We start from the raw sequence: 17,496 nt of genomic DNA on the forward strand, positions 1-17,496 counted from the left end.
AGTGCAGTGGCGCGATCTCGGCTCACTGCAAGCTCTGCCTCCCGGGTTCACACCATTCTCCTGCCTCAGCCTCCCGAGTAGCTGGGACTACAGGCGCCCGTCACCTCACCCAGCTAATTTTTTTGTATTTTTAGTAGAGACGGGGTTTCACCGTGTTAGCCAGGATGGTCTCGGTCTCCTGACCTCGTGATCCGCCCGCCTCGGCCTCCCAAAGTGCTGGCTAATCATTTCTGCGGTTTTCCTCGTCCTTGTTTTCCTCACAAGTGTGACATGCTTGCCACAGACAAAATGTAGTAGGTCTGAAGCCCAGCGTGGTGGCTCATGCCTGTAATCTCAGCACTTGAGGTGGCAAGGTGGGAGGATCGCTTGAGGCCAGGAGTTTGAGACCAGCCCGGGCAACAGAGTGAGGAACACACCCCCACCTGTGTTCTTCTGACATAGTGTCTCCATCTGCCACTCAGGCTGGAGTGCCTGGTATAGTCACAGCTCACTACAGGCTCAACCTGAGGTGATCTCGCACCTCAGCCTCCTAAGTGCCTGGGGCTACGGGCACACAACATCACAACAAGCTCTTTTTTTTTTTTTTTTTTTTTTTTTTTGTAGAGACGGGATTTCACCATGTTGCCCAGGCTGGTCTGGAACTCCTGGCCTCAAGCGATCCGCCCACCTTGGCCTCCCAGGTGCTGGATTTACAGGAGTGAGCCACTGTGCCCGGCCGGCCCTTAAATATTTTTTAAACCTGAGTTTAGAAATGTTTGCTTTTAGATAGGTGTGACTATCTGCAAACAAGCCAGATTGTGCATTTGTAGCAAAAGAAACGTGTATGTGAAAGTGCTTTGAAAAATACACAGCAATACATAAAAGCAGCACTCCATCATCGGTTCCGTGTGTAAATCACGGTTTTTACCGGCAGGAATCAGAGCGGAGTCTCCCGTGTAGCATGCAGCTGCGGTCGCTGTTTGTAGAAACCATGGGTTTGGGGTGTGGCTGTGCTTCCCAGCCTCACAGTTTGCTCTTGCAAAGAGTCTAAGATAAAACCAACGAAGCTGCCATCTGGAGTCGGGCTAAGGCCACCTAGGGAATCTGTAATCCAGCAGGTGCTTGTTGAGAAGTTTAACCGCAGGGGGCTATGCCTTGAGGATCCGGTATAAAGAACAAGAATCCTTTGCCTGTGCCGAGCACACAGCTTAACGTTTTGAAAATATGATCTCATTTAATTCTCCCAGCCATCCTGGAGGGTGGAGGGAGGAACCGCCATTTTACTGGGGAAGGAGGCAAAGTGTTTCCTCCAGGTCACACAGCCTCCGGGTGGTGGAGCGTGGACTGGAACTCGGGTTCTCGGATCCCAACTCCAGTGCGCTATGCAGTGGCTGCCTCCCAGGCAGACGGCCCCTACCGTCAGGGGCATGTGGTCTGCTAGAGAAACGCACACACACATATCAGCGCAGGGCCACACTGATCAGGCAAACAAAGTGAAGGAGAAATTAAGAGCAGGGTGATTGACTTCTTTCTGGCCACACTCAAAGTCCTAAGAGCAAGTCAGCTCATTCTCTGAACCGTATTTCTTCAGACGCAGTGTGGCTTTTGTTGCTGCTTTTGTTGCCAAAGAGAATGAAGTTCCGCAGAAGGCTGTTGTTCTCCTCTTTGGACGCCTCCATCCTTCCTTTCCGTGTCTGACCTTTTCCTCGTGTTCTGTTGTTGTGCCAATCTTTAGCTCTTCATCTCTATGTCTATCTTCCTGTATCAAAGTGTATACTGGCAGTGTGTGTGTGTGTGTTGAGACAGGATCTCACTCTGTTACCCAGGCTGGAGTACAGTGCTGTGATGATGGCCCACTGCAGCCTCAACCTCCCGGGCTCAAGCAATCTTCCCACTTCAGCCTCCCGAGTAGCTGGGACTACAGCCGTGCGCCACCACACCCAGCTAATTTGTGTATTTTTTTGTTTTACCATGTTGCCCAGGCTGGTCTCTAACTCCCAGGCTCAAGTGATCCTCTGGTCTCAGCCTCCTGAAGTGCTGGGAGAATAGGCAGGAGCCACCGTGCCCACGTGCCCACCCCCTGTGCTGTATCTTTCTATGTCTCTTCCTATTTCTTCATTCTCCTTTTGTCCTTCCTGCCCTCTCTCTGCTTCAATGGTCCCTACTGTGGAAATGAAGTATGGGTCTACACAAAATAACATTTACTTCAGAACAGATGTCTATCTTCTCTGTCAGGGTATTTATTTATTTATTTGAGACAGGTTCTTGCTCTGTCACCCAGACTGCAGTGCAGTGGCACAATCGGGGATCATTGAAACCTCTGCCTCCCAGGCTCAAGCAGTCCTCCCATCTCAGCCTCCTGCGTAACTGGGACTACAGTTACTGGGGTGGGTTCCACCCATCTGGCTTTTTTTTTTTTTTTGAGAGACAGGGTTTTGCCATGTTGTCCAGGCTGGTCTCCAACTCCTGGGCTCAAGTGATCCACCCACCTTGGACGGATCCCAAAGTGCTGGGATTACCGTTGTGAGCGACTGTGCCCAGCCTGTGTTAGGATTTTTAAAGTGGATGAGCGGACAGAGACCCCTAAGTTCCCTTTTGGTTCGGGAGCTCACTACGTGGAGGCGCTTCACATGTGATCTCACTTCTTTCTCATGTACATGATTTTCCCAGATAGGAGGAAAAGGTCCTCGATCAAGGGTAGTTGCCCACACATCACATATCTTAATGGCATTCACTTGAGAACTCACAAAGTATTTTACAAGTAAATACGGTATTTTCCATTTAAGGCTGAAGAAACCAGGAAACAGATATGGGGAGAGTCCCTGTGTCCTATTCCTTAATGATAGTGAGTGGGGTCCAGAGGAATGGGGGAGAGGAGATGGAAAGGCAGGCCCACATGCTTTCATGGCAGAAAAATCCCTCCGTAGCCCTTTAGAATGGGGAACTTTATAAATTCTCTGTTCAAGGGGGCAACAGTCTACATTTGGTAAGTGAGTTTTACGTTGGCATTAAGTAGCCCAAATTTCACTCTGGAAACCCACACAAGCAGTGTAATGACAAACTGGTGAAACCCCAGCCCCACAGCATGGAGTAGTGGAAATGACCCTGGAACACGAATCCAGCCCCAGGTTCTAACCTGAGCCTTGTCCCTTCACAGGATGGTGAGTCAGTGGCCCAACCTGCACCTCGCTTTCTTCATGTGTAACATGGAAATAACAGGTTTAGCCAACCTCACTGGGTTATTTTGAGACCCAGGTGAGCTAATACACGTGAAAGTGGTTTGAAAATTTGTAAAGTTACATATAAACAGAGAATACTGTTCATGGCAGCATCAGAGCCCATCAATTCACTATACAAATTTATGAGTAAATAATTAGGAAGTATTCATCAGAAACTATATTGTGAAAGATTATTATTCCCTCCTTGCTTATCAGGCTTGAAGGCAGTATAGTCATCCGGCACATGGAACTAAAGGCAGAAAGTACTGAGTTCGAATCCCAGCTCGCCACCAGCAGTGTGACCTGGGGCGATTTTTAAATTGCTCTGGTCTGAGTCTCATTTTGCTGATAAACACACACACACACACACACACACACACACACACACACACAGTGAGAATAACATTTGTTGTGAGGATTTAATGAGACAATGTAGACAAAACATCTGACATAGGACCTAGCAAACAGTAGGTACTCAACAGGCATGGGCTTCGGAAAGTATGAAACATGTATTGCACCCTCAGAATGTGCCAGCCTCACTTGGGGTACAAAATGAAAAGACACAGTCCTTGTTTCTAGGACCTAACAGTCTGGTGGAGAAACATACAAATAAGAAAACAACAGGCTCGTTACCCAAACCAAAAGGCAGACCTGGAAACCTTCTTAGAGAAGGAAACAGCTGATTCAAGACTTTTGAAGGATGAGAAGTTTGTGTAAACCAGGCCCCGTGTTTTTCATTTGGCCTTACCATTTGCCGACAGGGGTTTGATCGCTTGAAAAGCTAAGGTTCATGTTTCTGCTTGTTAGCTTTATGGTGATTCAACATGAACAGTCTGGTGACTTCACTGAGCATGGTGTTGAAACTGATTTTACTTGCTATTTTCTTTTTTCTTTTCTTTTTTTTTTTTATTTGAGACAGAGTCTTGCTCTGTTGCCCAGGCTGGAGTGCAGTGGCACTATCTTGGCTCACTGCAACCTTCGCCTCCTGGGTTCACGCCCTTCTCCTGCCTCAGCCTCCCGAGTAGCTGGGACGACAGGCGCCCGCCACCACGCCCGGCTAATTTTCTATATTTTTAGTAGAGATGGGGATTCACTGTGTTGGCCAGGATGGTCTCGATCTCCTGACCTCGTGATCCGCCCGCCTCAGCCTCCCAAAGTGCTGGGATGACAGGCGTGAGCCACTGCGCCCGGCCTTTACTTGCTATTTTCTATCCATGAAACATCTGTTGTTTTGTTTTCAATTCATAAAGATGCCTTACAACTTCTTATGTAGGGGGAGACTGGTTCCCACCACTTAAAGGTGCGAGCATACTCAGTGCCAAGCTGCTGCTCCCTTTAAGGAGGGAAGGCCGGGAGGACTTGTAACCACCTGTCACTCTCTGGAAACGCTGGCGCTGGAAGTCACTGTGATAAATGCTTAGGAAAGAGACAGTGGACTGCACAGAGTCGTTTTCCTGGAGAGAATGGAGAGTTCACAGGTAGCTGGTTTTGTCCACAAGCGAATGTGAAAATAAAGAGAGCATCGCATTTGTCAGATACCTTGGGACCAACCTGAAGTGGCTTTCTCCTTTCACTGAGTATGTCAGCAGTGAATTTGGGAGTTAGAGATGTTGCCCTAAGCGGATGAAGTTTGAGGCTTTTCTTGAGGCTGTCTGCCACCGTCCTGTTGGCTAAGTCCCTTTTCTTAACCACATATAGGAAGATGTTAGAGGCTACATTCATTCCAAAAGGCCACAGCCTAGTAACTGATACTACCACTGAAGGAAAACTATCTTTTAAACCTGAGAAACATCTTCAGACTCCATCATGAATGAATCCAAATTGAAAAAAACAAAAGCTGTGCTCACTCTGCACCAGTTCCTACATCACTAACTGCCGTGTTAAAGTAATTTAACTGGCACCTAACAGAAATCATCTGCCACTTTGTAGAAGCCATAGACTCATAAGAATCTAGAGCTGGAAGACCGTTAAAGAGCTAGTGATCCAGCCTCCCTCTCCTTTCACGGACCAGCAAATCGTGGCCCAGAGAGCCGAGCCCAGCTGTTCCGAAGTCCTCATACGGGATTTTGGTCAGCATTTTGCATGACGGTGATCTGAGGAGACCCGTCATACCTTTCATTTGTAGTAACATAAATGAACTGTATTTCCCACCCCCTACATTTGTTAGCTGAGGAAGATACAGACCAAGCAAAATAAAGCTGGAAGTTCCTAAAGGACAGAAGCCAATGATACTGAAATTACCGTCTTCATCCATGTGATTGGTGCTTGGCACAAATGAAATGTATTCCAATTCATTCAAGTTTAGACGCCTGTCCCGATAACTGGTTTTGTTTGTTTGTTTGTTTTGTTTTGTTTTGTTTTTTTGAGACAGAGTCCCGCTCTGTGGCCCAGGCTGGAGTGCAGTGGCGTGATCTCGGCTCACTGCAAGTCCGCCTCCCGGGTTCAAGCGATTCTCCTGCTTCAGCCTCCAGAGTAGCTGGGATTACAGACATGCACCACCACGCCCAGCTAATTTTGTATTTTTAGTAGAGACGGGTTTTCACCATGGTGGTCAGGCTGGTCTCGAACTCCTGACGTCAAGTTATCTGCCCGCCTCGGCCTCCCCAAGTGCTGGGGTTACAGGCGCGCCCGACCCCGATACTTTTAAATAATGACACGTTGTGAACACCACCACAGTCACTACGCCTCTGGATGGTGTCTCCGCAGAGATCCAAAGCCGAGAGGCAGTGAGAGCCTGCAGCCTCCACAGTCCGCCTCCTGGTGCAGGTGGAGAGGGGCTGCTGGAGGCCCTGGACCTCACGCTTCCTGAGAGCCACCCCGGAGCGGCTGCAGCCGCTGGCGGGACCGGGAAAAGCATCTCGGCGGTGCGGGAAGAGGCCACATCCTGAAGCCTCCCACCGAGAAGCACCAGGGCTTGGTGGACGAGGCCCGGCGAACCCAGGGCCACACGCCGCCTCCCCCCTTCCTTCCCCGCGGGCCTCGCCCCACCCCGGAGGGGGTTCCTACCTGGCTTCCTCGGCCCCGCGCCCACCCCGCCCCTTCGCCCGGGGCCGGCGAGAAGAGCAGGTCGGGGAGGGGCGCGTCCGCTGACGGAACAGAAGCCGGGAGCCGCGGCCCTTCCCGCCTCCGCCTGGGCCCCGCGGCCGCTCGCGAGGCAGCGGCGGACTCGGAACTCCCGCGCGCCGCGGCCCCGGCCACAGCCGCCGCCTCGGTCCCCGCCTCCGCCTCCGCCCACCCGCCCGCCGGGGACGCCGGGGAACCCTCGGGGCCCAGGGACCGCGAGAGACCCCGCCCCGCCCTATCGCGGCCGCCGGGCCTGGTCACGCGCAGAGCCGCGCCGCGGGATCGGGGCCAGCGCCGCGCGGAGGCGGGACGGGGACAGGGGCGGAGGGTTGAAATCGCGCGGCCGGGCCGGGGCGCGCCGAGCCGAACCCAGCCACGCGGCGCCAGCGAGGCGGCCGGACCCGCAGCCCCGATGCTGCTGACGCTGGCCGGGGGCGCGCTCTTTTTCCCGGGGCTCTTCGCGCTCTGCACCTGGGCGCTGCGCCGCTCCCAGCCCGGATGGAGCCGCACCGACTGCGTGATGATCAGCACCAGGTACCGGCGCCGCCGAGACGCCCCCCGAGGCCCGGGGCGCTGCCCACCCCACCCCACCCGGCCGCGGGGCCCAGGGCGGAAAAGGGGGGCGGCAGGAAGACAGGGGGCTGCTCCCTCCGGGTCCTGGCGGCCCGAGTTCCCGAAGCCCCTCCGCGTCCTCCCCTGGCGGGAGCGGGGCCGGGGCGGGCGGGAATGGCCGATGAGCCTCCGGAGCGCGCTCCCCACATCTGCCGGCGGCTGGGGAGAGTCAGGCCGAAGGGCTGGGCTGGGCTCTCTGCGGTCCTCGGACCGGACTGAGCGCGCGCGCTGTCTTCCTCTCCGCCTGCGCTAGGCTGGTTTCCTCAGTGCACGCCGTGCTGGCCACCGGCTCGGGGATCTTCATCATTCGCTCCTGCGACGACGTGATCACCGGCAGGTAAGAGCCCGGGCCGGGGGCTTATTGCAAATGTCACATTTCAGTAGCTCGCAGGCCCTGGCTCTTTCGCAGCACACGCGCTTAGAAAGCTGACTAATGGGAAAAGCTGGCACCACAATGGGCTCCTTCTTCCTCTCCGGAGTCTTCGAGCACCCCCAGCTTAGGAGAAAGTCCACGGAAATGAGGGAGGACGACAGAGTCGCAGTCTGATTTCAGGTGGTGTGAGCCAGGGATCCAGGTCCTTCATGGAAGAGATAAGCGTGGAAGCATTTACGACTGGGAGTGTGGCTTCTGATTCTTGCAGTTGGCTTCACTGGGTTCTCACTCTGGAGCATCATTGGCTAATATACGTCCAGTGTGGTTAGCAGAGCCCCCCCCGCCCCAGCCATGGAAAGGAACCAACCCACCACCCCTTTCCACGGAAACGCCGCTCTTGTTTTTCCTGCAGATTTGCTAAAGGTGGTTGAGAGGTTCCCAGCGCTTACAACACGGACTTGTACGTCTCTTAGAGCTCAGTCCAGAGGCAGGTCAGGAAATGTGCACCTATCTGCAGTTCCAGTGAAACAAATCATAAATTAAGACCAGAATAGTCGACTTTGTACAGTAGTTAGACCTGGACAATGGTGGTGCTTTTATTTTTTTATTTCAAGCCTTTTTTTTCCCCACCGGTCTTGCTAGAATCACACTCACTTTCTCCCAAGTTGAAGGACCACAGTCGGATGTGCAGGAAGTTAAACGGCCTTTCCAGGCCCTGCTCTCCTGTGGGCTCTGCCAAGTCCTGCTTCTCACCTGCTGAGACTGAACTGCGAGGGGCCTGAGCAGGCCGTCCGTCTCACTCTAGCCTGCGGTCTTACTTGGGATCAATCCTGTGGTCATGATTTTCGTGCTTTTCTTCTGCCTTTTTAAAAACAAAACTGGCTATTGGCGATGAATAAGTAGATGCTACGACAGATCAAGTGACATCGATTGTAGACACCAAAGGTTAATATTGGTGTGGCTGGGTACAATTTTTCTTCTTCTTCTTCTTCTTCTTTTTTTAAAGACAGGGTCTCACTATGTTGCCCAGGCTGGTCTTGAACTCCTGGGCTCAAGTCATTTTTCTGCCTCACCCTCACAAAGTGCTGGGATTACAGGCGTGAGCCACCACACCCAGCAAATTTTTTACTTTTTTTTTTTTCCTGTCGAGACCTCAGGCTGAGGTGCAGTGGCATAATGATAGCTGACTGTAGTCTTGAACTCCAGGGTTCAAGCCACCCTTCTTCCTTAGCCTCCCAAGCTTGGACTACAGGCACACACTACTACACCTGGCTAACTTTTTGTTGTTGTTGTTGGTAGAGACAGGGGTCTCCCTATGTTGCCCAGGCTGGTCTTGAACTCCTGGGCTCCAACGATCCTCCTGCCTGGGCCTCCCAAAGTGTTGGGATTATAGGTGTGAGCCACTGCACCCGGCCAAAAAAGCCTTTCAGGGTTCATATACTATATACTAAATATTTTTCTATTATATGCCTTCTCATTTTATGCCTTCGTATAGAATGTGATTAGATAGAAGAAGTTAAAAATCCCCCCAAATTATAGGCAGAAGGTGGTATGGGGCCAAGGATTTAGTCAGATTCTTAAAGGGGTTCAGACACTAAAATGACAAAGTCACAGCTCCAGGTGGTTTTCTCAATTTAAGTACTTAATTCAGATAGTACGTTGTTGTTTTAGACAGGGTCTGGCTCTGTCACCCACGCTGGTCTGAACTCCTGGGCTCAAGCCATTCTCCCACTCAGGCCTCCCAAAGTGCAGGGATCATAGGTGTGAGCCACCGTGCCCAGCCTGTATAGTACCTTTTAACATTTAAAAGGACTCCCCCTCCCCCCGGCCTTTCTTTTTATTGAGATGGAGTCTTCGCTCTGTCACTCAGACTGGAGTGCAGTGGTGAGGTCTCGGCTCACTGCAACCTCCACCTCCCAGGTTCAAGTGATTCTCCTGCCTCAGCCTCCTGAGTAGCTGAGATTACAGGCATGTGTCACCACGTCTGGCTAATTTTTGTATATTTAGTAAAGCCATGTTGGCCAGGCTGGTCTTGAACTCCTGACCTCAGGTGACCCGTCCACCTCGGCCTCCCAAAATGCTGGGATTACAGGCATGAGCCACCGTGCCCGGCCGACTTTCCCACATTTAATTATTTAATCTTCACTGCAGCTTTGACAGGTAAGACAGACAAGGATTATCATCTTCATTTTACAAAGAAAGTTAAATCACAGGCTAGTAGTAGTGAAGATTATAATCCAGATCTCTTGCTAATAAATCTTCAGAGGATTCTACTCATGAGTCACAATTTCAGATCTCTTCTCTGAATTGGTGAAAACATGAAAACCCTAGGTTCCCTTCAACGGGAGAGGCCAGTTATATTTCAGCTAAAATTTTAGTAGCTGTTTATAGGTATTTTACTTGAAATTGCTTCAAGAAAGCACCTGAGACCATAGATGGGCATTGGAACAAGTATGGCATCTTTTTGGCCAAAAGAAACCTGGCTAGGTCGGGTGCGGTAGCTCCTGCCTGTAATCCCAACACTTTGGGAGGCTGAGGTGGGCGGATCACTTGAGGTCAGGAGCTTGAGACCAGTCTGGCCAACATGGTGAAACCCCCATCGCTACTTAAAAAGAAAAAAAAAAGAAAATAGCCGGACGTGGCGGCAGGTGCCTGTAATCCCAGCTACTCGGGAAGCTGCGGCAGGAAAATCGTTTGAACCCACGAGTCGGAGGTTGCAGTGAGCTGAGATCGCGCCACTACATCCAGCCTGGGCGACAGAGTGAGATTTTGTCTCAAAAACCAAAACAAAAAAAAAAAAAAAGGAACCTGGCTAATGAATTCACCTACAAGTGTGTTATACTTGCCATTACTTGCTTGCCTTATTTGTTTATTCATTATTTATGCCGTGGTAAGTGTGGAGTTGCTCAAGAGCACAAATTCAGATGGCGCCTCTGTAGACTGTATTTCCAATGTTGCGATTCAGCGGACTGGCTGCGTCCGAAATCAGAGACAAAGTTAATACAGATTTCAGGGCCCTCGGCTTACAATTTAGAATCTCTGGGGACTGGAGCGCTTAACAAGCACTGCAGGTGATTCTGATGTTCAGGTAGTTTGAGAACCATAAAATGAAACGGTTTTCTACCTAATACGTGGATGCTCATCAAACGTTTGCTGACCACGTGAATGGAATCCTCAAATAGTACATGATTTCAATTTAGATGTTTCTTCACAGAAAACATCTGTGGAATGCTTATCATTGGGAACCACATTGTATGAATTGTAGAGGCTTCCCTTCTAATCTGCTCTAGGACGGTGATCAACTATGATTTCCATTCAGCAAATACTGATTCAGCCCCTTTGGATAAGTAAATGGGAAAACTGTCTTTTGACCTAGCCTCTCTCCTGGTACCTAACCGCCATAATGTGGCCCTTGAGCTCCAGGCTTATTTCCAGACCCGCTCTTTTTTGTTGTGTTTTGTGTGTTTTTTGAGACAGAGTCTCACTCTTTTGCCCAGGCTGGAGTGCGGTGGCGCCATCTCGGCTCACTGCAACCTCTGCCTCCCAGATTCAATCGATTCTCCTGCCTCAGCCTCCCAAGTAGCTGGGAGTACAGGTGCGCACCACCATGCCCAGCTAATTTTTGTATTTTTAGTAGAGACGGGGTTTCACAATGTTAATAAGGCGAGTATCGAACTGCTGACCTCGTGATTCGCCTGCCTCGGCCTCCCAAAGTGCTGGGATTACAGGTGTGAGCCACCACGCCCAGCCTCCAGACCTGCTTTTCTTAATGGAATTGAGATTATCTCTAGAATTGCTTTTTGGGTTTGTTTTTGTTTTTTTTAGATGGAATCTCACTCTGTCACCCAGGCTGGAGTGCAGTGGTGTGATCTCTGCTCACTGCAACCTCCGCCTCCCGGGTTCAAGTGATTCTCCTGTCTCAGCCTCCCAAGTAGCTGGGACTACAGGTGTGCGCCACCACATCTGACTAATTTTTGTATTTTTAGTAGAGACGGGGTTTCGCCATGTTGGCCTGGCTGATCTTGAACTCCTGACCTCAAGTGATCCACCTGCCTCAGCCTCCCAAAGTGCTGAGATTACAGTTGTGAGCCACCGAACCCGGCCAGCTCTAGAATTATAAAGAAAATGGCCAGGGTTGCCTCCCAGAAACTCCACAGAGTGGGGTTGCATGCAGACAAGAGAAAACTCACAGGTTCCAGGATTTAAGTTAGTAAAACCCCCAACTGTTGAGCAGCTGAGGAGTTAAACTAGAAATGTTGGATTTGTGATTTGGGACACTTTCCAAACCAGCTTCTTGGTGGGGCTGTTGAATCATTTGTATATCTATCTATATCAAAATCAGTTTTATCACAAAATGCCAGAACATCTACTACAAATTAGTAGCTAAGTCAGACAAGTAGTGACAGCAAGCTGCTTCAACAGGCAGGGCTGAGTGAATGCCTGCTTTTTGCCTTTGACACTCATGAATTGGCCCTGAAACTGAGAGCAAGTGGTCTACTCTCCCTGTTTATCAGTTTCAACATCTTTATTGTAAAGTATTTGGAATAATAATAGCTGATCAAGCACCAAGCTTGGCTGTGAGCCTTCATAATGGATATCCACAATGATTTCACGGGCTATTCATATGCTTTCTTTCAGGCACTGGCTTGCCCGGGAATATGTGTGGTTTCTGATTCCATACATGATCTATGACTCGTACGCCATGTACCTCTGTGAATGGTGCCGAACCAGAGACCAGAACCGTGCGCCCTCCCTCACTCTTCGAAACTTCCTAAGTCGAAACCGCCTCATGATCACACATCATGCAGTCATTCTCTTTGTCCTAGTGCCAGTCGCACAGGTATGGCCTTCGAGGACAGACCAGCAGCTGGGTTGAGCTGGGTGTTTTTTTTTGTTTTTTTTTTTTTTGAGACAGAGTCTCACTTTGCCACCCAGGCTGGAGTGCAGTGGTGTGATCTCAGCTCACTGCAACCTCCGCCTCCCGGGTTCAAGCGATTCTCCTGCCTCAGCCTCCTGAGTAGCTGGGATTGCAGGTGCCCACCACCACGCCCGGCTCATGTTTGTATTTTTAGTAGAGACGGGGTTTTGCCATGTTGGCCAGGCTGATTTCAAACTCCTGAACTCAAGTGATCCGCCCACCTCGGCCTCCCAAAGTTCTGGGATTACAGGCATGAGCCACTGCACCCGGCCTGAGCTGGATGTCTTGACCGTTACTTAGGAGTCGGGATTGCCCCTCTTTTCTTTGCCACTCATAGGCACCCATTCTCCTTGTGCCTGCTGCTTCAGAGCCACCTCCCCCAGGTGAATAGTGGAGGAACACCATTACACGTGAAACGTTCATGATCCTCCTTACCAACATCAACATCAACATACTTTTTCTTTTTTGAGACAGGGTTTCACTCTGTCACCCAGGGTGGAGTGCAGTTGTGGGATCACAGCTCACTGTAGCCTCAAACTACTGGCCTCAAGTGATCCTCCTGCCTCTGCTTCCCAGGAAGCTGGGAACACAGGCACACACTACAACGTCCAGCTAATTCCTGTAATTTTTGTAGAGTTTCTCCATGTTGCCCAGGCTGGTCTCAAACTCTTGGACTCAAGTGATCCTCCTGCCTAGGCCTCCCAAAGTGCTGGGATTACAGGCGTCAGCCACTGCACCTGGCCCCAACATTCTTTTTATTCTTTTTAACAAACCCCCAGCGCTCTGTGATTCCCTAGCGTTTGTCAGAGGTTCTATCCTTAGTTCAATACAAGATAAAAACAATATAAAATACAAATATAATACAAAGCAACATAACAGTGCCAGAGAGCACTGTGTGGATTATTCTTAGGTCACAAAACACAGATTCTCAAAGCAAATAGCCTCCTACTTTCTCCCCAGATCCATTTCCCCATAAAAGCCCACCCAACAAGGAAAAGCAGTGGGAAAGCTGAGGGGAAATTCCTCACTCTTGAGTGCCTGCCAGGGGAAGGCATGCGTTTTATTTTTTTAATTATTCATTTATTTATTTATTAATTTTTTTGAGATGGCGTTTTGCTCGTTGCCCAGGCTGGAGTGCAATGGCTCACTGCAACCTCTGCCTCCCGGGTTCAAGTGATTCTCCTGCCTCAGCCTTCCAAGCAGCTGGGTTTACAGATGCACGCCACCACGCCTGGCTAATTTTTATATTTTTAGTAGAGACGGGGTTTCACCATATTGGTCAGGCTGATTTCAAACTCCTGACCTCAGGTGATCCACCTGCCTCAGCCTCCCAAAGTGCTGGGATTACAGGCGTGAGCCACTGCTCCTGGCCGGCATGTAGTTTTATTTTATTTTTTAAATAAAGAGATGGGGTCTCCTTATGATGCCCAGGCTGATCTTGAACTCCTGGGCTCAAGGGATCCTCCCGTCTCAGCCTCCCAAAGTGCTGGGATTATAGGCGTGAGCCACCGCGCCCTGCCAGGCATGTGATTTAAAAGTTCATAGCTTGCTAAATATTAGAAGCTATTAGCCTTATGCTGTAGATGAAGAAACTGGGGCTCTAAGAGTATTCTTATATCTCTCAGTGGTACTAAGTGGCAGAGCTGATATTTTACCATGCTTACTGCTTTCTTGAAAAAGGAGGCCGGGCGAGGTGGCTCATGCCTGTAATCCCAGTCAGAAGTTCGAGACCAGCCTGGCCAACATGGTGAAACCCCGTCTCTACTAAAAATACAAAAATTAGCCGGGTGTGACGCTGTACATCTGTAGTTCCAGGTACTCAGGAGCCTGAGGCAGGAGAATCATTTGAACCCGGGAGGCAGAGGTTGCAGTGAGCTAAGATCACGCCATTGGTCTCCAGCCTGGGCAACAAGAACAAAACTCCGTCTCAAAAAAAAAAAAAGAAAATAAATAAAAAGGGTAACGTGCAATAAATTCTTTAAGAAGTCTCAGACCTACCATCTAGGAACCAGAACATCTAGGGTGCTTTGAGACCCTAACATGTAGCACAGGGCCTGGCACATTTTGTTGAACCGAACAGGCTGAGTGTCTTGGCATGACTAAGTTCGATACACAAAAGTAGGCTGCAGCCTTCCTTCCGGCTGTCATTAAAATTCAGAGCTTGGTGTGGGACGCTGTCATCTGTCTGAATTTGCCTCTGGATCCTAGGGCTTGGACCATCAAAGTGCTGTTGCCACGGAAGCAGCGGGACAGTAGTCTGCGCTTGCCTATTGAGCGTCCTTTGCCCGTCACAGTTACCCTTTTCAGTAGCCCTCGTTGGAATTTTCCTTCTGGTGGTTTATTAACCTCCACTTACTTCCCCTTTTCGTTTCATCATCCGCAGAGGCTCCGGGGAGACCTTGGGGACTTCTTTGTCGGCTGCATCTTCACGGCAGAACTGAGCACTCCGTTTGTGTCGCTGGGCAGGGTTCTGATTCAGGCATGTATGAATGAAATGGCAGAGCGAGTGAGGGTTCTGATTCGGGCATGTATGAATGAATGGCAGAGAGTGAGGGTTCTGATTCAGGCATGTATGAATGAAATGGCAGAGAGAGTGAGGGTTCTGATTCAGGCATGTATGAATGAAATGGCAGAGAGAGTGAGGGTTCTGATTCGGGCATGTATGAATGAAATGGCAGAGCGAGTGAGGGTTCTGATTCAGGCATGTATGAATGAAATGGCAGAGAGAGTGAGGGTTCTGATTCAGGCATGTATGAATGAAATGGCAGAGAGAGTGAGGGTTCTGATTCAGGCATGTATGAATGAAATGGCAGAGCGAGTGAGGGTTCTGATTCGGGCATGTATGAATGAATGGCAGAGAGTGAGGGTTCTGATTCAGGCATGTATGAATGAAATGGCAGAGAGAGTGAGGGTTCTGATTCGGGCATGTATGAATGAAATGGCAGACCGAGTGAGGGTTCTGATTCGGGCATGTATGAATGAATGGCAGAGAGAGTGAGGGTTCTGATTCAGGCATGCATGAATGAATGGCAGAGAGAGTGAGGGTTCTGATTCAGGCATGTATGAATGAAATGGCAGAGAGAGTGAGGGTTCTGATTCGGGCATGTATGAATGAATGGCAGAGAGAGTGAGGGTTCTGATTCAGGCATGCATGAATTAAATGGCAGAAAGAGTGTGGGAGGGAGTGGATTCTGCTTTTCCTTCGGAGATGGTGGGTGTGGAGAAATCCCTAGTGCCAAGAGAGTGGGATGAGAGATCCTTCAACAGCCTTAAAGGTCAGCTGGTCATCTCAGCCAGTGGGGGTGAAATTGTAGGTTTGATCTAAGTTTGATAGTTTGATACAACTCATTCTATTTTTTCCCTGGTTACACACATACTTTAATCCACGGTTCCTGTACTCCTGTCAGCTGGGTGGCCTGGGTCAAATTCAAAACCACTATTGGAGAAAATGAGGTTATTTGCACATCTCAATATGATAGTGTTCAAGAATGTCTTCTCCAAGTGTTAGAAAACTAGACAAACGTCTGGGCGCCAGGGAATCTGACAGCCAAGGTCTTGATGAGCACCTGCACCTGTGTGGCATTTACTGTGATGGGACTTGGGCCAGTCGCTCCCTGATGCTCAGCTTCTTGGTGACCTTACCTTTTTCCTTCCTCTTCTATTGCAGCTAAAGCAGCAGCACACCCTTCTGTACAAGGTGAATGGAATCCTCACGCTGGCCACCTTCCTTTCCTGCCGGATCCTTCTCTTCCCCTTCATGTACTGGTCCTATGGCCGCCAGCAGGGACTAAGCCTGCTCCAAGTACCCTTCAGCATCCCCTTCTACTGCAACGTGGCCAATGCCTTCCTCATAGCTCCTCAGATCTACTGGTTCTGTCTGCTGTGCAGGAAGGCAGTCCGGCTCTTTGACACTCCCCAAGCCAAAAAGGATGGCTAAATGCTCCTGGGAGTCAGGCGCAGCCTCACACCAGCTGCCTCCTCCACTCAGCATTCCATGGACCAAATTGTGCCCTGGGTGGCCTCAGACTTTGGGTATTGATAAGCAGATGGATTTGAGTTTTTCTAAAGAATATTCATATTACCTCCTTCTTCTAACTTGCCCTATTTGCAAAAGCACTTTTGTAGTAACAACTATTGGGTCCTGTCAGACCTCCATGGACAGCAAAGTGGTTTTAATGCAAGCCCAAGGATCCTTCTTAGGGTCTTATCTCAAGAGCTCTGGGAGGTGGAAGCATGGGGTGAGATCGGTGGACCAGGGTGGTAAGTGTCTGCACATCTGCCTGTCCCTGTATCAGCAGCTACCCACCTTCCAAACCACTCAGGGCAGTACCCATGGCACTGGGCCCGCAGAAGCAAGGGATGACTTGGTTCTTGGAAGCAATGTCTTCTTGTGACATTGGCCTGGGACAATCATTGTGGGTAGGTAGTTATTGATCGTTTATTAGATAACCCATTGGTTCTTTGCCTCATCCTCTCATCCGTGGGTCAGAGTTGAATTCTTATGTCTATCGACTTCCAATCAGAAGTCTCACTGGTGGGGCTGGGGGTGGGGGCAGGCAGGAGGCATGGATGGGAACCTGAGTAGGTAGTGTGGCCAAGAGGTCAGCACAACCTTTGCAGGCTGACTTGGTAAGTCTGACAGTGTCAAACTTGTGAGCTTACCGCAGTCAGTCACAGATACTGTTCTTTTTAACACACCCCTTCATGCCCAGCTTTCCCCATATCCACATGCAGAGGGCGTGCTCATAAAAACTACAGGGAAACGTGAAATGATGGCTTTGGTAGCTGTTTACTGGGTAACCCCACTCTGTGACACTGTCCTTTTCATGTGATGTGGAAACCAACTTCTGTCCTCCAAACCACGAAATGTGTCATCTAGACTGCAGAGTACTTGAGTGCTTAGCCTCCCGATACGCCAGAGCTTGTGGTCCAAAGCCCATTCCTGTGTGTCCGTCCTGCCATTTAGCCACAGAAGGCTGTGGAGTGAGGCGGCAGCTAGCCTGGCCAGTGGCTGTCCTGTGGACCGACACCTGCGCCCCCTTCTGCAAGCAGGATTTTCTGGTGCCAACCCTCATCATTCCCGATCAACTAGGATGGATTTGAGACTGTGCTACCATGTGTTCTCAAGTGGTAGTTTAAAAAGTGGATTTTTAAAGTGCCTTTTAATTGTCTGTGAACGTCTAAAGGACTGATCTGTCTCATTTTGACTGTTGAGTCTTTAATGGGTGCCATTTAAAAAACAAAATGCTATTTTTTGTCTTTTTTTTTTTTTAACTATCAGTGTATCTTTAAAAGTCACCCTTACGGTGATTAAATTGCACTAACATTCCCAA

At 49.8% G+C, this 17,496-nt stretch overlaps 1 protein-coding gene across 2 annotated transcripts; it reads left to right on the forward strand.

Annotated features, from left to right (window-relative positions):
* The first annotated feature begins 6,252 nt into the window (after positions 1-6,252).
* On the forward strand, positions 6,253-17,496 carry TLCD3A (TLC domain containing 3A). 2 transcript variants are annotated; one of them, XM_004058207.5, is made up of 5 exons: positions 6,273-6,794; positions 7,126-7,209; positions 11,884-12,085; positions 14,547-14,642; positions 15,831-17,496. In XM_004058207.5, the coding sequence occupies exons 1-5, from the start codon at positions 6,673-6,675 to the stop codon at positions 16,098-16,100; spliced, it is 774 nt and encodes a 257-aa protein (XP_004058255.1). In that variant the 5' UTR covers positions 6,273-6,672; the 3' UTR covers positions 16,101-17,496. The 2 variants fall into 2 exon arrangements, with proteins under 2 accessions (XP_055223056.1, XP_004058255.1); XM_055367081.2 differs by lacking the exons at positions 11,884-12,085; positions 15,831-17,496 and having other exon boundaries at positions 6,253-6,794; positions 14,547-14,639.

The sequence above is a fragment of the Gorilla gorilla genome, chromosome 19 (assembly GCF_029281585.2).
Source record: "Gorilla gorilla gorilla isolate KB3781 chromosome 19, NHGRI_mGorGor1-v2.1_pri, whole genome shotgun sequence".
Classification (NCBI taxonomy): Eukaryota; Metazoa; Chordata; class Mammalia; order Primates; family Hominidae; genus Gorilla; species Gorilla gorilla.